The 23,852-nt window shown below is 39.2% G+C and overlaps 1 protein-coding gene across 1 annotated transcript; it reads right to left on the bottom strand.

The window, feature by feature from the left end:
- Positions 1-687: 687 nt before the first annotated feature.
- On the bottom strand, positions 688-19,525 carry NAA30 (N-alpha-acetyltransferase 30, NatC catalytic subunit). The gene is made up of 5 exons (NM_001266880.2): positions 19,428-19,525; positions 18,388-19,162; positions 13,401-13,524; positions 10,444-10,499; positions 688-1,487 (listed from the first exon to the last, which is right to left on the bottom strand). Exons 2-5 carry the CDS (start codon positions 19,159-19,161, stop codon positions 1,350-1,352), a joined length of 1,092 nt encoding a protein of 363 aa, NP_001253809.1. The 5' UTR covers position 19,162; positions 19,428-19,525; the 3' UTR covers positions 688-1,349.
- Between the last annotated feature and the right edge of the window lie 4,327 nt (positions 19,526-23,852).

The following is a 23,852-nucleotide window of genomic DNA, read 5'->3' as shown; positions in this document are numbered from 1 at the left end:
ATGGCGTGAACCCGGGAGGCGGAGCTTGCAGTGAGCTGAGATCCGGCCACTACACTCCAGCCTGGGCGACAGAGGGAGACTCCGTCTCAAAAAAAAAAAAAAAAAAAAAAAAAAAAAAAGAAAACCCACAGAACTCATTCCAAAAAAGATTTTCATTTCCCCCTTTTGTTTTTCTGGCAGAAGAAAAGCAAAGCTCCCCTAAGAATTTGCTCATACAAGTGAAAATAAAATAAAGCAGCTTAAAATGGATACAATGCACCTTGAAATTTATTTCCAAGACCAAGAACCTAAAGGGAAACATTTTAAGAAATGAAAGCAATGTGAATCCAAATCAAGTGGGAAAAACAAATTCAGCTACTTTGTAAAAGCTGTTCTTCACAGCGTAGCAGTAATTTTGATTAAATAAAATCGTATCAATTTACACTAATTTTCTATTCTTTTCCAAAACTTCCCTTACTCTCAAAAGAAAAAGTGCATCTAAAACCCAGCAATTCCCGGCTCCATCAACTTTTCTTATCTCTTTTGAGCCATTTCTCAATTTTCCAAGTAGATTCAACTTGTTACTGTAAGGAAAAAGGGACTTGTAAAGTAAACCATTCTGTTATTCACCTGAAAAAAAGTGTCCAAATTATAAAAATCTGAAATAATTTATTATCAAATTTAGAATTTAAATAAAAACAAAAGTTTGCTTGCAAAGGCCTTAAGGAAAAGGAAAAGATAGCATGCATTCAAAAACTAGAGATGAAGACAAATATACCTATCTACACAGGCACTGGCAGACAAAATTTAATTGTTACCTTTACTCATTGTAAGACATACCCCACCCTACATTTTTTTCATTCACTAATCACTGAGGTACCAATATTCAAGAATGGAAAATTTAATATTGAAAAAATTAAACCTAAAACTGAAGCATCTTCTCCCTCACCCCCTTCAGAAAACTAGGGCAGGTTTTGTGTGAAATGTTAGTATACTTAGAGACTTTTACAATCCACATTGGCTTTTTTAAGGAACAAAAATTATGTTCCACTTACTGGTTCTGTGAAAAAATGATCACTGTGTAAATAACATTGTCAGCAGACTTTGCAAATGAACACATAAATCTTGGCTATCAACTGGCACATCTTGTTGGTACCAAAAGAACTCCTGAAGTTTAAAACAATCTTTTAATTCAGAACAAATGCGCCATGCCAAAGTGCAACAAATATTGTGCGACACTCAATGAGACACTGACAGATAAGAGCTGCATGGAAATTACTAAATCCACCTGCAAAGCAATTCTGTACAAATTGCATTGCATGCAAAGGTCGATTCTGTGTGGTTGAAAGTTGTTTCTCGATGTCGGTTTCTCAACGCAGCCACAGTTTAAGTCGCAGTGCATCAACTCCATTTAAATAGTATCTGAACAGCCTCTTATCTCGAACAAAACCAAGATTTTCATAAAGTTTCAAAGCAGACTTATTTGTTATTTCGGTTTCCAAAACAACCTTCAAAGAAATGAGAAAAAAACTAAGTTATAATTACATAATTTGAAAAATCACTTACCAAGTAAACAATTTTTCAAAAATCATGTTATTTTAAAAATTGATAGTGAAAACAATAAATAATATACAGAAAGAACTCAAAAATAGTCATCAAAATTGTAATATTATATTTGGGTCAAGGGCTTGGAGGACCACTGGAGATGTATCTTCTGTTCTACTGATTTTTGTGATGTTTGAAATTTTTAGCAATGAGAGTATGTTTTATACTAAAACAAAGATTAATTATTTCCCTGTGGGGAAAGGTAAAATGACTAAGGATGAAAATAAAATCAACAATCAAAAGTACTGGTTTATTTCCTTAAACTAATAAGCTATATTATTATAAGCAGCTATTCATATTGACTTCCAACTTCCATATTTTCATTAATATGTCATTTATTCTGGTAATAACTACAATATTTGTCTGGAGTCTAGACCAGAGTCTGCAAACTATAGACTTTGGGCCAAATGCGCCTGCTGTCTGTTTTGTAAATAAAAGTTTTAGTCAAACAGCCACGTTTATTTGTTTACATGATGTCTGTGGCGGTTTTCTCAATACAAGGGCGGAGCTGAGCAGTTGCCACAAAGACCTATGGTCCACAAAGCCTAAAATAATTACTAATGGGCCTTTTACCAACAGTGTTTGCTGAATCCGGACAAGAGGTATTCAAAATGTTAGAGTGTCTCATAATCACCTGAAGGGCCTGTTAAAATAGATTGCTGAGCCCCACACCCAGAGTTTATGAGTAGGTTTGCAGTAGGACACAAGAATCTGCATTTTCAACATTTTAAAATTGCCAGATGATGATGTTGCTGCTGGTCAAGGGACATTTTGAGAACCACTGGTCTAGACAGTACCTCAACTTATATCCAAAATTGAACTCATAATCTGCTCTTCCTCCACAATTCTATATCTCAGTAAATAGTATCACCATCCCACCACATCAGTGCCTCAAACCTGAAACCCAAGAGTCATTTTTGAACCTCATTCCTCTTCAACCACCTATATGCATCCAAGCACTGATTACTATCAATTCTCCCTCTTAAATCTCTAAGTAGTCCTCTTTTTTCTATGCTCGAGATACCACAGAGCAAGCCGCCATCAACTCCTAACTCAAGAGGTCTCCCATTCTCTATAAATAGAGTTAGGGTGATGCTCTTGTTAATTCTCTACTTAAAACCGTTTATTGATTCCCTCTTGTCCTCAAGAGAAAGTCCACAATCTAAAAACAATATCAAGAGACATAAAAAGCCCATCAATATACTGGCCTCAGCTTTGCTTTAGGTCTCTCTCTTCTTGCTTTTCCATGCTCGGCACTGAATTTTCAGTTTCTGGAACCCACCATGATCTCTCCCACCTTAGACCATTCAAATAAACTGTTCTCTCTCTGGAAGCATGCTCTTCCTATCCTCCTCTCTTTTGGCCCTACCTTGTCACTTCCAGATTGGGGACAGTGCCCCTTTCCTTTTATATCACCCAGCAGCATTCTGCACTGTTCCTATGACACATTCTTATTCAACATTTGATGAGTGGTATGTCATCTCTCCTAGCTGGTAAACCCAACAACAGCAGGGACCAATGCTAAATCTAAACCTTTAAAGGATCTAAAATGAAGTAATTAGTTTAGGATGAAGAAAATAAATACGCTCCTAAGAAAACCTAAAATAAAAGTTGTACAGGAAATAAACTGGTTTAAGATAAGTAAACGTCAATTTCTCTCTGCACTTAAAAAAACACAATTTGGCCAGGTGCAGTGGCTCATGTCTATGATCCCAGCACTTTGGGAGGCCAAGACGGATCACTTGAGCCCAGGAGTTTGAGACCAGCCTAGGCAACATGGTGAAAACCCGTCTCTACAAAAACTTTAAAAGTTAGCCAGGTTTGGTGGTGTGTGCTTATAGTCTCAGCTACTTAGCGGGGCAGAGGTGGGAGGATCACTTGAGCCCAAGGGGTTGAGGCTGCAATGAGCTGTGAGTGCACCACTGCACTCTAGCCTGGGTGACAAAGCGAGACTGTCTCAAAAAACAAATTAAAATACTCACACATACACACACACACACAATTAAATTTCTAGTAAGGTATGTCATACTAGAGTCTGTAACACCTCAGTCTGGTCAATACAAGTTTTTAGTTTTTAACAATTCTCTTGGGTAATTCCTGCAATTCTGTTATTAGGTCCAGCACCTAATTATAGCTAAAACGTTAAATCAAAGCAATTTAATATGAGAAACACTAAAGTCACAACAACTCAAAACTTGGAATTGATTTCAAATAAAAAGTGACAATTTTAAAATATGACAGCTAATATTTATTGGAGCTGTACTATGTGCAATGTAAAGCATTCTACATGCATTATGTAGCTTTATTTTCACAATAACCTTATGAAATTGATGTGGTTATCCATTTTACAGATGAATAAAACTCAAGGCCACCAATAGAGCAAGGACAGAACAGAGTCCAATTATGAACTAAAGTTTAATAGTAACTACCCTACTGTACCTCTCCCCTGATTATTTCCCAAAGTAAAGCACAGTGACCAGGAAATCTAACCTACTTAAGACAAGATGAAAGGGATTCTAAGTCCACCATCATTAATATTCAGCAATCTAAAATATTCCAAACACATCTGAGGCTACCACCACTACACAAATACACACTTGAGATGTGGTTAAGAACTGAGTTCAAGTTTGTTGGCATCCTAATAGATTACTGAAATGAGGCTCAATTACATAGAGAAAAAATTACACCAAGGTCTCACTCAGTTAAAATGTAAAGATTCTCCTGGCACACTCATATTTTCTAAACAAAGTGATTCTTTCTTTAGAAAATTATTTGACACAACAGAAAAATGCCAGGATAAAGTAACTAATTTTTAATTCTCAAATTCTTATAAACATATTAAAAGAATATCTGGATTTATATTAGAAATTCACCATAAAACGAGGTTATTTTGGTCCTAAAGAAACTTGACAGAGTTGAATTCTACTTAACAGCGAAAAAAAATTACAGTGAAATTCCACTGATCCTCTTTGCAACAGTAACAGACCATTTTCAGAATAAGCCAAACCATTACAAAACATTACTGTTTAAGATAGTATTTTTTAATACTGTAGGCTGGAAGCTCCTGGAGGGCAGGCTTGTTCATTGCTAGAACTTTAGCACTACCACACTGTCTGGCACCTAGAAGCCCTTCCACTGCTATTTGCTGAATGAACAACAAACAGTACTGCTCTTCACAACATCTCTTTAAGATCAGAAATAACATGTTGCACAGACAAAGAGAAAGACCAGAAAAAGTTAAACAGCCTGCCTACAATCATAGAACTGCCAAGTGACAGAAGATAAATACGGAAACCAGGCTTCTCATACTCAGTTATTAGGCCAAACTACTCACCCAAAATCCTTGCAGTTTAGCTAACCCCACTGTATTCTGTTCTTTACCTTGCAGCCTCTATCACATAGCAAAATATTTCCAGTGAAACTAAAGATGTTTTTTATATATATACATATATATAATTAGTAAATACTTAATAAACATAATAGTCTAATTAAAAAGCTAAAATGTAATCTTTTGTATCATGGGGGAAAAAGAATGACTGTACCTTTTCTAAGTTGGACTTTTCTAACTTAGAAAAGTATAAGTTATTTCAAAAAATAACTTAGATCTCCTTGCGGCTCCTAATAATCTAATGTAGTCATTAGTGCTAATGTGATCTATTTTATTCTTTTAATTGTACAAAATACAGTCAGCTACCAGATTATCTGTCTAAAAATTACCAAAATGTCTTTTGCATTACCTTTATATTGCTAGAAATAAATAACATTAGGTAGGTCAAGCAAATCAGGTTGTAGGGAAAGTGATGGGTTTGAATAGCAGATTGTAAACAGGCGGCAACAAGTTACATAGCATGCTATTTACAGAAGAAACTGTCTAGTAAAAATAAAAAATGTATGCAACAAAAAAAGAAAGGAAAGAAAACACCAAATTGGATGTGTGATACTGTTTGGCTGTGTCTCCACCCAAATCTCATCCTGAATTCCCATGTGCTGTGGGAAGGACCCGGTGGGATGTAGCTAAATCATGGGGGCAAGTCGTTCCCGTGCTGTTCTCACGAGTGAATTAAGTCGCACGAGATCTGATAGTTTTAAAAAGAGGAATTCCCCTGTACAAGCTCTTTTCTCTTTGCCTGCCACCATCCATGTAAGATGTGACTTGTTCCTCCCTTGCCTTGTGCCAGGATTGTGAGGCTTCAATCCAATGTGATATTCTTTCTTTTGTAAACTGCCCAGTCTGAGGTATGTCTTTATCAGCAAGGTGAAAACAGACTAATACAACGTGCTAGAAGGGTAGGTAGTGAACTTTCTTCTTCTGTTTCTCAAGTTTTCTGTAATGTTCATTATGGTTTTCCAATGGAAAAAATGTCTTTAATGTAAATAAGCAAAAATTAAATGACATGATTTTCAACTGAAAATATTTTAAGATACTATAAATTTAAATTCCATTAAGAAATCCTAATTCCACTGTATTCTGATCAGTTATCTCCGGCTATTCATATCACAGTAATCGACCTAAAACTCTTTTTTTTTTTTCTTTCTTTTTGGTGAGATGGCGTCTTGCTCTGTCCCCCAGGCTGGAGCGCAGTGGCACAATCTCAGCTCACTGCAACCTCTGCCTCCTGGGTTCAAGCAATTCTCCTGCCTCAGCCTCCCCAGTAGCTGGGATTACAGGCACGCACCACCACACCTGGCTAATTTTTGTATCTTTTTAGTAGAAACGGAGTTTTACCATATTGGCCAGGCTGGTTTCGAACTCCTGACCTCGTGATCCACCCACCTCGGCCTCCCAAAGTGCTGGGATTACAGGCATGAGCCATTGCGCCCAGCCTAAAACTCTTAAAACAAAAACAAAAACAAAAACAAAAAACAACTTGAAGTTTTCAGAGATTAAGATTTTAAGGATATCAATGGCTTAAACATCGAGGCACTATTCATCATACTGATACTGATCAATCACCTGCCCAAATTCTAATTTACTTCGGGAAAAAAAGTACATAAATGTAAATGGCCAGCAAGTAGGTTGATTTTAGGTACACAGATCCTACTTTAAAATCTGCATCATAGAAAACTCATTCATTCTATATGTATTTATCTTATTCTTTCTTCTATTGTGAAACATGAACCTAAGATACTTGTCCTAGCTGCTACACATCTGGCAGCCAGAGCATGTGGGGGTGTAAACAAATTTAAGCCAGATCAGCACACTGGTAATGTATTTCTTACTCATGAAGTAACAAATCCACTTGTTTCCTCTTTTGATACTATAATTTTTTGTGTCAGCTCCAAATACATAGAAAATGAAAAAAAATTTTAGCTATACTGCTTTAACATATACCTAATTCTGATATGAAAAGTTGGGAAAATCACAGTAAGACAAAATGAAAACATCAACTAGACCAGGAACAGTGCAGCATTATTTGGAGAAAAACATTATCTACCTTTCAATTCTGTGGATTACTAATAACTCTGGCTGAATACTCTGAGCTTAAAATGACTAGTAACAACAAACAACAATATAAACATGACTCAAGGTCACAAATTCTGTAGACAGAATAGAAAGTGAAAATTGTTTGATGTGCACAGTAAGGTTTCACAGAGATTTCCAAATGTATCTTTTTTTTTTCTTTTTTTGCCACAGAGCACAGTAAGGTTTCATGGAGATTTCCAAATGTATCTCTTTCTTTATGAGACAAAGTCTCTTTCTCCCAGGTTGGAGAGCAGCGGTGCAATCTTGGCTCACTGCAACCTCCGCCTCTAGGGTTTAAGTGATTCTCCTGCCTCAGCCTCCTGAGTAGCTGGGACTATAGGTGTGTGCCACCACGCCCAGCGAATTTTTGTATTTTTAGTAGAGATGGGGTTTCACCATGTTGGCCAGGCTGATCTCGAACTCCTGACCTCAACTGATCCGCCAGCCTTGGGCCTCCCAAAGTGCTGGGATTACAGGCATGAGCCACAGTGCCTGGTTAAATGTACCTCTATTAAAAGGTTCACAGATTTTAAAATCTTTATCTTTGTAAGAATTTTTAAAATAGCAGAATAACCTAAGTAGTAGAAAATCTAATTTAAAACCCTTCTCAAATGTCTTTCACAGATTTTCAGATAATTTGTCCAAATTTCTAAACCCTTTAAAAGGTTGGTCTAAATTAATGAAAGTGAAAGCACATAATTGCATTTTCATTAATCACCATATTTTTGGAGATTTAGCATTTCAAAGGCATTTTAACAACTTGGTTAACCCTGAAGATGCCTTTTAAAAAAAAATGCTACTATGAACAAAAATAAGACAATTGGTGTTTTCAGAAAGCTTACAGAAAGCAGAGAGAAAGACAAGTTAACAGCAATACAAGTCAAAATTTAAAAGTGCTTAAACAAGAGAGAGAGGGGTACAAATATCATGCTGGAAGCACAGAACTAATCATTCAAAAAATATTTATGAAGCAGTTACTCTATCACAAATGTCACACTAAGCACCAAGAATATCTCAACAAACAAGAGAAGGCATCTCTGTCCTACACTGTGCTAAGGCACTGAACAAGTGAAATTAAGTGCAATAAGTATTACAAAAAGAGTAACAAAAATAACAGAAAAGTGCAATGGATTCTGTCCAGAAAGATCAAGAAAAACTTAAAGGAGTTGTTGGTATTTGAATTGGGTATTAAAGACTAAAGTATTTTAACATGGAAAGGAAAACCAGATAGCTACCAGAGCTTATAGAGTAAACAAGAGTTCATATGGCAAATTATTCTATCTGAATAACGTTGGACGCAGATAAGCAAAATTTTTATACCAAGAAAAAGTTATCTAATCAAGAGACAGAGGTATTCACAAACTGCAAAAACCATCCATTTAAAATTATACAAAAGGAAAAAGTTCACAAAGCTATCCCCCTGATGTCAGCCTAAAGATTAACTAATATTCATTGTTTCAAAAGAAAAAATGAATGAATCAGCATTAGCTTTTTAGGCTGGAAATGCATACCATAAAATGTATCATTAATTTAAAATTTAACCTTGAGACCAAAACAATACAAATGTTCGTATAATTCCTGAGAACTTCCAATGAAAAGCCAACGCTAGGCTGGGCGCGGTGGCTCAAGCCTGTAATCCCAGCACTTTGGGAGGCCGAGACGGGCGGATCACGAGGTCAGGAGATCGAGATCATCCTGGCTAACACGGTGAAACCCCGTCTCTACTCAAAAATACAAAAAACTAGCCGGGCGAGGTGGTGGACACCTGTAGTCCCAGCTACTCGGGAGGCTGAGGCAGGAGAATGGCGTAAACCCGGGAGGCGGAGCTTGCAGTGAGCTGAGATCCGGCCACTGCACTCCAGCCTGGGCGACAGAGCGAGACTCCGTCTCAAAAAAAAAAAAAAAAAAAACTGTGAACAATGTGAGATCCTTTGACACCTGTGAATTATTTCTTTGGAGTAAAATTAGATATATTTAAATCCCAGGATGACTTCACTGTGCCACCTATTATGTCTGGAGGCCTTCTCATATAACCACCACTTAGAGTGGATCCGTCAGAATAGAGCCTAGTGTGAACAAGAAGCCTGAGAATGCTCAGCAGCAAATCTCTGTATTCTAATACAGAAATGTATTCATGAGATGTTATTAAAAGAAAAAAGCAATTATTATTGCTAATAATTACTGAATAAGAATTACTTCATTTGTATTTTTAAAAACTAGATATTTGCATATAGGTGCGTTTAAAAAATGAGAGAACGCATTTCAAACAGTTAACAGTAGCAAGAGGCCAGGAGCAGCGGCTCATGCCTATAATCATACTTTGAGAGGCTGAGGTGGAAGGATCACTTGAGGCCAGGAGCTGGAGTGGTCTCCAGCTGGACAACATAGCAAGACTCCCATCTCTACAAAACAAAAGCAAGAACGACAACAAAAAAACAGTAGCTATCAATGGAAAGATGGATAAAGACTTGAAAAGCATGAGAATGGCAGAAGGAACTTTGTTAACAAAAACACATGCACATATATCATATATGCTGTGTATAAATTTTGTACAAAAAAATCCACTTAAGTCACTAAAACAAATTATTAAGGTCAATATTTTGAAAAAAGTTACCCAATTTCACATATTTTGAGAATTCTCTAAGGCACATCTGACCTCTAATAATAAAAATTGCTACTTCTATTACTCATAAAAGTACTAGTACAACTTTGCTCCTCCTCAGTCACCACTGCTATATTAAAGACATCTATATTTCTCTAGTTTATACTTGTTCCCTTCCACACTGTACAACAGTAAATGTTAACATTCCTAATCATCACCAATATTTATCAAGCACCTACTATATGTAGAAACACAGTGCAGTAGGATACAAAGAAATTATATCTGCCATCAGACCTTACAAACAAGCTGAAGAGAGAAAATGCTCTTACGTTAATGCACAGCTAGCGCTACTCTTAAAAAGTGGTTGTCTTCCCCCAGCAACACTGTCATTATTTAATTCCGAAAAGATTATTTTCAAGTGTGAAATGTCCTCCATATAGACTGATAGTTTTCCCACTGTTAGAAACTAAGGCCAATATGTAAGCAAATTATAACAGAGTCTATAATAAGAGCTACCTTAAAAAACTGATGATAAAGCCTCTGAATACCAAAATTGTGTACTGAAAATGTCTAAGATTCCATCCACTCATTTTGAAGAAATTTTAGCTCCATTTTAAAATTTGTTCTAGGTCAAAAATTCATGTGTTTTTAAATGGAATATAATTTTCCCCACAAGCTGCATTTGTGTAGTAAAACTGCAATGAAATCTGCAATAAATTACAAAATATTTATAAAAAATACCCAGTAAGAATAATGCCCAGAAAACAAGTATTAAACATTTTTAAAGACTTACCTCATCACAGTCTCCCTCAACCATGGCATATATAGCTTTCTTAACCAAGTTAGTACCTAGAATATAGATCTGAGTATTAATGAAGGAAAAATGTATTTCTTAAAGATAACCTAAATTATAATATTCATAAGCACAGAAATGTCAATGCTAGTTTCTATCTTGAATCCAGATACACAGATTATCTCAAATTAAGTGGGAAAAATTTTAGCTATAAGCTAAGAGAAGCCAATAGAACCTATACATAACAGTACGTTTCCTCTTGGAAGACCTATCTCCCAATATACTCCTTTTTCTCAGACATAATTATTCGCCGCAAGCAGGAGTTTGTTCTATTGTGTTTGAAAGTAGGAGGAAAGGGAAAGAGAAAAAGACAAGATATGGTATGGCCAGAACAACCCAGGAACTCCCCATGAGTTGGCCAGAACTTACTGCATAACCCGAGCTGATCTCACCAAACATCTTCCAAACTCCCCTGGACACAGGGCACAAGACAACCTCATCAGAACTGCTGTTACCCACAGTAGGTTCCTATAAACTTTATAGTGAGCACGATGAAGTCTGGCACTCCCAGTGATGTCAGTGGTGTGTCTGTAAATGTCTAGCAAAATGTATCCTAGTTTAGGGTCAAATATAACTGGTATATTAAAAGGGAAAAAATTTGCCAAATCTGATTTTAAGAGAAGACAAATTTTATTTTAAAACTCTTAGGCTGGGCGCGGTGGTACACGCCTATAACCCCAGCACTTCGAGAAGCCAAGGCAGGCAGATCACTTGAGGCCAAGAGTTCAAGACCAGCCTGGCCACCATGGTGAAACCCCGTCTCTATCAAAAATACAAAAAACTAGCCAGGCATGGTGGCTCACGCCTATAATCCCAGCACTTTGGAGGCCGAGGTCATGGCAAAACCCCGTCTCTATTACAAATACAAAACACTGGCTGGGTGCGGTGGCTCAGCCTATAATCCCAGCACTTTGAGAAGCCCAGGTGGGCGGATCACTGGAGGTCAGAAGTTCAAGACCAGCCTGGCCAACATGATGAAATCCCGTCTCTACTACAAATTAGCCAGGCATGGTGGCGGGTGCCCGTAATCCCAGCTACTCGGGAGGCGGAGGCAGGAAAATCACTTGAATACAGGAGGCGGAGGTTGCAGTGAGCCAAGATAGTGCCACTGCACTCCAACCTGGGCGACAGAGTGAGACTCTATCTCAAAAAAACAAAAAAACAAAAAATACAAAAAATTAGCCCAGGTATGGTGGGGTATGCCTGTAGTCCCAGGTGCTTGGGAGGCTGAGGCACAAGAATTGCTTGAATCTGGGGGGCAGAGGTTGCAGTGAGCCGGGATCACGCCATTGCACTCCAGCCTGGGCAACAGAGCAAGACTCTGTCTCAAAAAATAATAAAATTGAATTAAAAACTCTTAATTTTCAAAGCATGCATACAAGTATGCGTACATTTTATGGCCCAAACAAAGTATGTCTGAAGGCCAGGATGCAACCCTGAAGCCACCGGTTTCTGCCCTCCAAACTAGCCAAACAATTGGCTATAATTTATCATGAGTCCTTATCAGTGTTTTTTAATGCATCAAAGGCTCAAACTTACTCCATAAAACAAGCCCAATTCATTAAAAATCTTAGTGGAAAGCTGTAACACTGTAATAAAGTTGGCTAAACCTAACATATTAAGTAAACCTATTTATAGTTACTTCTCATGATATCTAGGACTGTGTGAGTCTTAGGTTGGACAATAACAATAGTTTTTAAAAAACGTAAGTGACAAAACTGCTAATGATTAAATACTGGTACAGGTATTAAAATTTTTTTATGAATACTTGCTAAAGCACATCACAAAATTTGACATGCTTAGACAAATGCTTGTCTAACCAATCCTCCATTGTGAACATAGAGCTACTAGGTCCTAGAGACTAGAAGAGTGGTTTTTTGAAACGGAATCTTGCTCTGTCACCCAGGCTAGAGTGCAGTGGCACACTCACTGCAACCTCCGCCTCCTGGGTTCAAGCGATTCTCCTGCCTCAGCCTTTTGAGTAGCTGGGGTTACAGGTGCCCACCACCGCGCCCGGCTAATTTTTGTATTTTTAGTAGAGACAGGGTTTTGCCACCTTGCCCAGGCTGGTCTTGAACTCCTGACCTAGTGATCCAACTGCCTTGGCCTCCCAAAGTGCTGGGATTACAGGTGTTAGCCACCGCACCCGGAGGCCTATTGAGTTTTATGGCGTTATTTAAATGACAAAAGTTATCTAACCCGGTGATAGAAGAGTGGTGCCTAATCAGGCTTACATCACAGTCACCCATGGAAGCTTCAGCCCCACCTCTGACAAGACAAACAAGAGTCTCAGGGTGAGGGGTCTAAATATGTGTTTTTAAACCACCCCACGATTCTAAGGATCATTATAAATCATGAGTGTAAGATTAACTAAACATGTCAGGAAAAGTACAACCAACAAAAAATTAAGTTTGGGAATTATAAGAAACAATCAATTCTCATCTCCTGATCTTTTCTGAACTGCAATATACGGTTCATGACTAACACCAGTAATGGTAACAATTTTTCCATAATTTTGGCTTGATTGAGGTCCACTTAACCCAAATACAGACAAGTGCTTGAAGGCTGGGATGAAGGACCATCATAATGTAATTACAAATTGCAGTATTTCTTGTGTTACTTAGTATAATGCAAAGCATTTTGAATGTGATTTAAAAAAAATCTGGAGGTAAAAACTGATGATCGGCTACTTGTTAAAAAGAAAAACTGTCAAAACATTAATAAAGAAAAAATTCATTTTAAGAACTTTTTAAAAATACCATTTTGAAATTAAAAATTATAAACTGCCTTTTCTTCCTTTAGTTTTTTCATTTCTACATACTTACATTTAAGTCTTTCATTTCAAAACACAAAAATGAAAATAGCTTAGGCATTCTATGAAATAATATTTTTCTTACCAATGCCATTTCTCCTGTATTTGGAATCCACGGCTAACATGGCTATATAACCTCTGCGGAACATCTTTTTGTGCATATCCAACTTGCAAACGATGGCACCTACACACTCCTCCCCTACCATGGCCTTAAAAATAAACAAACAGTTATGAAGAATACATTGCCATCAGGTACTGCACAATGATCCAGAGAAAACAACAACCAACCATTGGTAGGCATTTTTGACGGGGGGGAAGAGATAACGGGAACTCTTACAAGAGAGCAGTCACAGAAGTTTCAGAAATCTAAATCCCCTAACTCCTTTAAATGTTCTAGTGTTAAAATTTCTCAATATTCTTTAAAACATGAATTATTTATGCTTACTATTAAAGCCTAGGGAAAAAAGACCAGATTTCCACAAGGTAAACATTCAAGTACTTTATAAGATTACGTATGAGGTGCTTATAATCACAATTATTTGCAACAAAGACCTAAGTTTCTGGAAGAGGAAATATGCAAAAACAAATTATTAGGACATAAAATATTGTAAAACTTGCCCATCAGCAGAATGTAATTTTAAATAGTTAAATTTAGTAATAATGGCCAAGCACAGTGGCTCACACCTGTAAATCCAGCACTTTGGGAGACCGGGGAGGGCAGATTGCTTGAGCTCAGGGGTTTGAGATCAGCCTGGGCAACATGGCAAAACCCTGTCTCCACCAAAAATACAAAAATTAGCTGGGTGTGGTGGCATGTACCTGTAGTTCCTGCTACTTGGAAAGCTGAGATAGGAGGATGGCTTGAGCTGGGGAGGCAGAGGCTACAGTGAGCTGAGATCGTGCCAATGTACTCCAGCCTAGGTGACAGAGTGAGACCCCATCTCAATAAAATAAAAAAAGAAAAAAATTTAATGAAGTTTTAGTGAAAGCTACATATAATACATATTTACACCTGAATGGTAGATTGTGATCAGAAAAAAAAAATTTTAATTTTCAGAAAAAGCACGGTTTATAAGGTATTGATTAGATCATACCTAAGAGGTTTTTGTTAATATATCTAAATATAGCATAGTCTCATTTTTAGGATACCCCTGACAGTGTAGATAACTCATAAAGCTCTCAGAATACTTATAGTTCAAAATCAAAGCTTTATGTTAAAAGCTTTAATTTTACACAAATTTCTATTTTAATAAAAATGTACAGCTTTCCAGAGTATTAAAAGCTACATGTTAAATTCTAATCATCCCCCATTTTCATTAAGATTTCTAGTGTTACTATTAAAAATGTTTTTCAAAAATTCCAATGCTGATAAAAAGTTCTAGTAACATGGTATTTCTGGTAATTATAAATAGGGCAATATCTCCAACTGTTTAAATAATGTGTCAGTAAGAAGTTTGTTTTCCATAAATTAGTTTTCCAGAAGAAGCTATTTCAACAAAAGCAGAAATGAGTTAAAAAATTAATAATGTCCAATTTATACTTAATACATATTTTAAATTTGTGACTTTTTTAGTCTGTCATTCTGTAAATTGATTAATAAGCCTTTAACTGTGGAGAAATCTTTTAGGCAAGAAAATTCTAATCCATTTCATGCAAACCTAAACTAGGTCAGAAAAATTCTTTTGAAGGAATATGAAATTCAACAACCCACGCTAATTCATTTCTGGTTTATCACACATTCCAAAACTATTTTGGGTCAATAAACCTCTGAAATGGCTATTTCTATTTTTTTCCCTCACAATATATCAATCTTTTAAAAAAAATTTTTAAACAAAGACCTTAAGTATGCATAAAAATTGCCTTGAACAACTCTGAAAGCTTTTTCTGATCTGAAAATAACTCACTTCAAATATATGTGTGTATATACAAATACATATAAATACATACACATACATAAAATTATTACAGACCAAATGGTATATTTAAAAGGCTCAGAAAAAATTTTGGCCTGACCTCATAAGTCAGGCTCATGCGAAATGAAAACCTGTATTAGATCGATGATATAAACCTCAGAACAGCTACACCTTATAAACTATCCAAAAATGAGGAAAAATTAAAACAATACAACTGGACAGTACTTTCAATCTGAACAGGAATTTCAAACAAATCTTTGTCCTTTGAGCATGGAATAAGCAAACAAAATATTGTATTAGTTCATTCTTAAGACCTGATTTCTTCCTAATTTAGAATCTGTAGGAGCAAAAATCAAGCTGTATATATCATATAAAAAGTCTAATATATCATACACCATAGAGATAGTATTAGTAGTGAAGAAGACCAATGCTGCATTTTTTTCCTGATAAACCACTCACGAATATATGGTACATTTACAGGAATCATTAAATTGCTTGTCAATTTTTCCTAATAAAAGCTCTGCACATACATTTGGAATTCACGCTATTAAATGTATTTTTTCAAGGATGGGAACTGAAAAATCCCTGGCAAGATTAAGACTTAACACTACAAGGCCAAAGGGTTGTCAGTCTATAAAACTATGAAAAATATGAAGTGAGAGATTCCCAAATTCTAGAACACTACAAATAGAAAACCGGAGGAAGCCAAAAAGTTAAATTTAGAATAAACGGAAGTACTATGTTACATCGCTGAGCAAAGTTTAAGAACTTCAAAAAGGTACCAACAACTGAAAATGTTACTATGAAAAGAGGTAAAGATAAAATAGTTAAGTACAGAGTAACTGAAAGTGTCTCACATTTGTATTTTTTTTTTTAACATCTTTCACAATTAGGAAGAATCATAATAAGCTACCATTTTTGTTAATCAAGTATTGGCAATTTTGTAAGGTTCAACCCCATATAGTCCATTGACCCATTACAGGTTATCCATAGAAAAAAGCAACATTTTGGAGGTTTCTAATCTCTTGAGATTGCTGTTTGTAAGGGCAACTGTCTCTTGGTGGAGATAACTTGCTGACACAATAATCTTCACTGAATGGATCAAGAGTATGTCATTTTTCAGGTTCTTATGTTACCATAATGAGAGGCCAGGAGAACTGGGTTCTAGCTTTACCCTTCTGTCAGTAAATATCTGGAGACTGAAACATTTTGAGTCACTTTGGTTCTTTTTTTCAATCAAAAACCAAAACAGAACAAAACCTAAGTTGGGCTGGATTATCTCTAGGATGCCTTTCAGTTCTAAAAGGTTATGATTTAAAATAAACATACACATTTACGCATTTGCATTTTTTAAAAAATAGTTCCTATGGGAAACTTAAATGTAAAAGTATGCCAAGATAAAGGTTTCAGTTTTAAATGGCCTGGTTGTTTTTTAACTACTGTTTTATTATTGTTTAATACCTCCTGATTCATACTGGCACTAGTAAATCTTATAGGTCAACCACTTGTGCATATTGCAATTTCTAGATATTCAGAATTTAATATTAAACAAACGAGCTACTAAAGGCTAACACACACATTAGCTGGTGAATTGGAAGGGTTCTACATAAAATCAAAACTAAAGTTTACTAATATTGTTGACCAGAGTCTAAAATGGCAGACAAGTTGAGAAAGGCTTAGGTAAACATCAGGACTCAAAAGTTGACTGAATATTATATACACAACAATTTCCTGGAATTGACAGAAAAACATCTATTTCAATTTGAAATGTGACTCAATCATCTGCTTCTGTGGGTTAACTTACAACTAAATCTGCAATTTTTAGCAATTACAGTGGCATTTGATATGACATTTATAATACTGCTATAAATCATTTTCTCATATTCACTGACATAGACATGTCTTAGAACTATTCTGATACAATGCTTAGAATACTGAAAGAGCAGTTTTCAAGAACATAAAATAGCACCCACAGTTTAAACAAATGTACTGAAGTTTAAGCAAAGTTAAGACAGAAAATAGAACTACCATTATCTACAATACCCAGGTTACATTTTCAAATTACCACCAAGCTAGATAATCAAAAGGACAGGGAAGTATTGTCAAAATATCTTGCAGGGAATTACTAAGTGAAACTAAGCCAATGCTAAAACACTAAGTAACGGTGGCTTTTCCCTTCACATATTATAAAATATTCCTTAAATGGATGTCATCTAGAAACAATATGCTTGTGAGTACATGATACAAAGCATACACCTGCAGTCAACAGTTAAGTTAAAGGGTTCATAGAGACTGAAATGGGCCAATATTATTGTGAAGAAATTACTGGTACTGCCAATACTACGTAAATTTTTAAAAACTGTCCAAAGTCTTTCACTTATGTGTAATATTATTGCCAATTATAATTTACACAAGCCAGTGTTACTAGTGTTTGGCCACATCTTCAACCAGTTTCTAAATTAAAAAAAAATAAAATCAGATCGGTAACAATTTCACACTTAAGTTTTCTACATTCCACAAAAGGGTATTTTTGTTCAAGTTTCAGGAGTCTTTCAGTCACCAATAGTGTTAGTAGCGCTTTCTGCAATGGAGTACCAGAAAGCAGGCTGGCTACAACTGTTCATTGTCCTGTTGAAGTAAAGGGAAACATCTCCATAATTACTGAAAATGCTTGTAAGATTTAATTCTCCAATATGGCCACACCAAGTTTGCTGACATTCATGTTCACCAAAACATGTTTATGCATACACTCTTCCCTGATTATAGTTGTAACTGAGAGACTAAAAGGCCTCTATCCAAACAGAACCATGTTCAAATTAAATTACTGTGAAGTGTTTGAGGATGCGGGCAGGCAATTAAAGACGGTTAAACACGATTATAATCTAATGTAAACAAGACACAAGACCCCCACCCCAGTGAAACACGCCACCATACAGGCTTGCTGCAGTTACACTAGTATCACGTTAACCCGAATCATGAAGTCTTACCTTCAAAACAGTTTCATTAAATAACTAGGAATGTGTACACGCACTTGACACCATATAACGTACTATGATAAGCAGCAGGAGATATCCACTGCCACACTCTGGGCCCTCGCTCCCTGCCCCGCACAGTCTGGATCACTGCTGGGTTCACCCTCTTTTTATTCTATCCACTTACCAAGAAGCACAGCTGTGGCCAGTTGTGGATAAAATATCTATAGGTATAAATGGAGTAGGGTTCGGACAGATCTTTGGTGATCAGTCTCATGATATCGGGCATTTGTAGCTCGGATTCATATCGGACATATCGTATCGTCCGATCCTCTCCAGGCTCAACCTCCCTGCCCGAAGGGCTTCTTAAGCTGCAGTCGGCGGTCAGGGACGAAGACAGCAGCCGCACCTGCTCGTCTTCCTCCTCTTCCTCCTGCTCGGTGCCCTCGGCCAGTCCATTGCGGGCCGCCGCGGGATCGCTGGCCGCCGCTGCCTCCGCCGGGCTGGGGACCGCAGTTCTTGCATTATTAGAGAGGGAGTGAGGGGGCCTCTCGCCCGAGTGTACCCCGGCTCCTTTTGTTGCAGTCGCTCTGGGGCCTCCGTCAGGGGTGGCCGTGGTCGCGGCCACCTCGGCTACGCTCAGGACCTTGCTCTTGAGGGAGGCGGCCGCCCGGAGGTGCCGCAGTTCGGGGCTAATCAATCCGTTGAGCTGCTGCTGCTCCTGCGGCGGCTGAGGGCAGCGGAGGCACGGATGCCCCTTGGTCGCCACAGTCGCCGACTCCCCGCCCGCCGGGCTCCTGCCGCCGCCGCCGCCTTCGTGCTCCTCGTCGTCCTCCTCGTCCTCGCTGCAGCAGGCGAGGGCGGCCCCCGCCGGGAAGGGACAGTGGGGCTCGGCCGCCGCCGGGGCCGGAGGTGCTGGTGGTGGGAGGAGGCTGCTAGGCCCAGGCGGTACCTCCGCCATCCTAGAAGCGACACAGACCGAGAGGGGAGGCCATGAAACCCGGCCGAAGAGCGCGGAAAAGAGGGGGCGGCGGGTGGGGGGCGGCCGAGGTGGGGGGAACAAAGACAGAAACCGTCCCTCACGGAGCTGCCCCCCCAATTCCGCGCCACCCCCCCCCGCTCTTCAGCGCCGCCCAGCTGCTCAACCGGCCACCGTCCCCGTCCGCCCGGGCCCACCCGCCAGCCCTGTCACTCGCGGCCCCTCCCCGTCCCCTCCTCGCGGCTCACCCCGCACGGGTCCCCGCCGCCGCTGCCGCCACTCCTCTTCCTCAGCCACTGCGGCCGCCTCCTTCGCAGCCGCGGCCGCCTCCACAGCCTCCAAGGCTCTCACTCAGCCGCCGTCGCCGTAAAGCGCCTCGGCTGTTACCCCGGGTAAAGTTTCCTGGGCCTGGCTTTACGACACTTCCCTGCCTGCCGGCTGCCCCGGCCAAGAGAGAGGGGCGTGGAGGGAGGTGACCTGTGGAGGGGCGGGGACGAAGGTGTCTCCTGCGGGCTGCGGGGAAGGCCGCGTGGTAGTGGGTGGGGCTCTGGGGCCGGGAAGTTGCAGAGGGCTTTGGAGTCACAGCCTCCCAAACCCTTCTCCTCGGTTCTGGGGCGCCTCAACCCGTGGTGCTTGCCACGCGGGGCCGGGGAGGGATGTACCGGGCAGGCGCTCCCTGCTTCAAGTCTACCGTGCACTGGGAGCTGTAGCGAATCTCGCCAATTCGGGGCCTCTGGAACCAGCCGTTTACAAGTCACCTAAAAATGCCTTTTTAAAGCTGCACAGCGTTTAATGTTTGCCCTGACCAGGGGCAAGGAGGATGGGGGAGGAGCGATTAAAAATGGAGCAAATCAGGGAAGCCGACCGAAAAGGAAAGGAAGCTTTGAGCTGTGAAAATATGGGGATGGCTGTCGAAACGTGGTCGTTTGCAGTTTGAATTAAGTTCAGCTGGCCCTTGCCACTTAGCGGCAAGGGAATCAGCCCTCTTCTCTCTCCTTACTCTGCTCCTCGCGCCCAGTAAAATTGGAGGCAAAAGTGACTGACAGGTGTTGGGCAATTGCGAGCACACCTGGGGAAGGGTTAGAGCGAGATGGTGAAAGACTGTGACCAGGGCTAAGAAGCACAATCCTAAACTTGTGACACAAATAGGTTAGGAAGAATTCACTGGTAAACAGGTGGCCTGATCCTCCCAAGGGATCTGCCTATTGAGTGCAAAGGGGATAGAACTTGAGCTTGTGACTGGGCTCCTTCTGCTCTAGTCCACAGTTGACTCCCGGCAGGTGTGAGCTGAGACAGTGTATGTAACCCGCACACTGAACAAATTCGGTTGTGTTAAAAACCTGATTTATACAGCTGGTTTGGTGTGCCGCAGATGGACGTTTGCGGTATATAATTCTATGACGGAACATGTTGGCAACTTTTTGCAATAATCTAAACTCTACGTATAAAATAACTATTATGCTCATAGATTCTGTGGCTCTGAAATCCAGACAGAGCACAGCTGGGATGGCTTTTCTCTACTCCATTATGCGTAGGGCTTCAATTGGAAGACTCCAAGGCTGAGGAGTAGAATTACTTGAAAACTTCAATTTCACAGCTGGTGGTTGATGCAGGCTAAAGGCTGGAGGCCTCAGTTTTAGTCCATGTAGACCTCTCCCGTTGGTCTTTTAGCATTGATTGGTTTGGGCTTTGTCACATCCTGGTAGCTGGGTTCCAACGGCAAGTATCGTGCGAGAAAGTCAGTCAAAAGCATATTGCCCTTTATGACCTAGCCTTAGAAGTCATGTAGTCTCTAATCAGGTGCGGTGGCTCACGCCTGTAATCCCGGCATTTTGGGAGACCATGGCAGGAGGATCTCTTGAGGCCAGGAGTTCGAGACCAGCCTGGCCAACACAGTGAAACGTCATCTCTACCAAAAAATACCAAAAATTAGCTGGGCTTGGTAGCTCACACCTGTAGTCCCAGCTACTCAGGAGGCTGAGGAGAATCACTTGAACCCGGGAGGTGGAGGTTGCAGTAAGCCGAGATTGCTCCACTGCACTCCAGCCTGGGCAACACAGGGAGACTCCCTCTCAAGAAAAAAAAAAAAAAAAAAAAAGTTATGTAGTGTCACTTCTGCTGCATTATATCTAGGCAGACACAAAATTATATCCAGTTTTGAGAGGAGGGGAAATAGACTCTACTCTTGGTGGAGAGAGGCGAGGTTCTCAAAGAGCATGTGGGACCAGAAATACTGCTGTGGCCACTTTCAGAATGTATAACTTGCTACAGATACATTGAAAAACCTAAACACCTTGATGTGTGGGGGATATAAATGAGATGTATAAGTACAGTGTGATCCCATTTCTGTCTTAAGAAGCACAAAACAAAACCATGTTTCCAAATGTGCATACATTGTTTAAAGATACATATTTTTCAAAGTTTCAAAGTGTAACCTGGGTAGTCAGCCAGTGAAACAATGATCTGTTCAAATCATGGTGGAGAAGCTGGCCCAAGAGGCCCCAGATAATTCCATAAGAAATGTTTAAGGGTGAATTTTACTTAGAAAAATACCTCTCAGTCATTCACTTTGAAATGTAAGCCCTTCCTAAAAACCATGTACCTTCACTGTAGAGAATGAATGGCAGCAGGCCTTCCTGTTCTTTCTGTGTTGCAACTTGGCATTGAGCTCTGTCAGACTGAGGAGCTGACCAGATGTTGTCTCAAAGTGGTTTTCAGAAAGCTGAGAGTTGTAAGGACCTTCTTGAGGTCAGGAAGTAAATGTTATTCACTTTGTATTCACATATCAAACACATAAAAGGGAAATTGTTAAGCTTTTTGACTGAAGTACACCAGTCTCTCATTCAGTAACCTAGAATGTTTATAATGACAAAGTAAATTCTGACTTCTCAATACTAGTGGGGTAATTCTAATGTCTCAGCCCCAGTGACTTTTCTTTATATCCCAGTATTAAAACTACAATGTTGGCCTTCTAAATCAGATGACTTCTCTTAAATTGTCTTTATAACTTATGAAATCTTTTATGTTTGATTCATGTTTACTTGATAGGATGATAGCATTATATTAGGCATAGAAATAGGATTAGTTCACTCTAATGCTTTAGACATATTTACTATTATGAGACTGAAAAAACAACTACCTCCATGAGCAATACTTCGTAGGAAAGAAAGGGCTGAGAGCAAGGTAAGTGTGGCAGTGATACTCTTCTGTGTGGTTAGTTGATATTTTCATTGTTTTGTAATATCCTATGAAGCAAGTAATTTTTTTTTTTTACTACTGTTCTCTTGAGGAAGAAGAGAACATGCCTAATTTTTTAGAAGAAAAAAAACTTCTCATTAAATCAATTAAAATAACCAACAACAATTTTAAAACAACATCCTAAAGCAATATCTTGAAATCAGCTTGGAAGGAGAACAATTTCTTTTTAATTCTTTCTAACAGTGAGGCATTTTTCTCTTATTGGTTAGGTTTAGAGAGAAAACCTAGCCGTGTACCTACCTGAAAGGTAACTGTGGGAATGAATAATGGAAAGATGCTTTAAGTTCCCTTGACACAGCAGGATGGCATTGTTATATGCCATAGGCACACATACTAAATAATTTAAATATTTGTGTAGTTTTATTTTACATGTCATGTGGTTCTTAATCCCAGTAATCCTATCTATTATACATAAAGCCCTGAAAATCAATGTCCTTAACTTTGTTTCATCTTGAATGAAAGAAAACATACATCAAACTTGAGAGCTGAAGAATTTAACCCAAGGATGAATATTAGTATATTGTTGTACTACCTGTAATCTTAGAACACTCTGAGATGTCCAGATAAAGGGCTAACAGTTTGATTCTTCCCTTCGAATTTGGGGAATGGCAGCCTGTTCTTTAACCTTCTTTCCCCTTGCCAGTAGTGGATGGCAGTCCCAATTGTAGGTAGACATCAATTTTGTGTGTAGCACTGAGGCCTCTGAGGACGATGAAGAACCAGAGACGGTTGGTTATGGTCAAATGGTCTCCATTTCCATTACTTTCAGCCTCACACTAACTCTTCATAACATGCCTGAAGACATGGTCAGGATGATTCTCACAGATACACCTGGGCTGGTGAGACATGTTGGAGAGAATCATATATTCCTACATATTAGAGCCACTGAAAATTTTTGGTCTCCAATTTAGCTGTGCCTTCAGCTGTGTAGAATTGTTTTAACTTGTCTCCAAGGCCAGCTTCATCCAACAGCAACTATCCTCAACCACTACTTGCTTCACACCCTCAGCACATAACCCTGCCTCCATTTCACTAAGAAAAGTGAACTATTTCATAGGTGCGCCTTCTACTGCCATGCCTATAAGTTCATCTGTATCTGAACTTACCCTTACCTCCTCCCCCCCAGTCTGAAGAGGGTGGAAGATGCGTCAATTCTTCATGACTAATACCTCCCTCTACCTGTGGGCTTAATGCTGTCTCTTTCAGTCTGCTTTGGAACCTGTCCCATCATTGTTTCTCTCTCCTGAATTTTCCATGTTACGTTTGCTAGCTACTGCCTCAAAGTTTATAAACATGCCCCTTTTAGAGACTTTTCCCGCTACCATCCTTTTCCTGCCCCCTTTTCACCACAAACTCCTAATCTGCAATAGCCATCCACTGTCTCTACTCAGGTGCAATTTCACTCTTCATTGGTG

This window comes from Macaca mulatta, chromosome 7 (assembly GCF_049350105.2).
Source record: "Macaca mulatta isolate MMU2019108-1 chromosome 7, T2T-MMU8v2.0, whole genome shotgun sequence".
Classification (NCBI taxonomy): domain Eukaryota; kingdom Metazoa; phylum Chordata; class Mammalia; order Primates; family Cercopithecidae; genus Macaca; species Macaca mulatta.
Note: the sequence above shows the minus strand (reverse complement) of the source record. Positions and strands in the feature narration are given on the sequence as shown.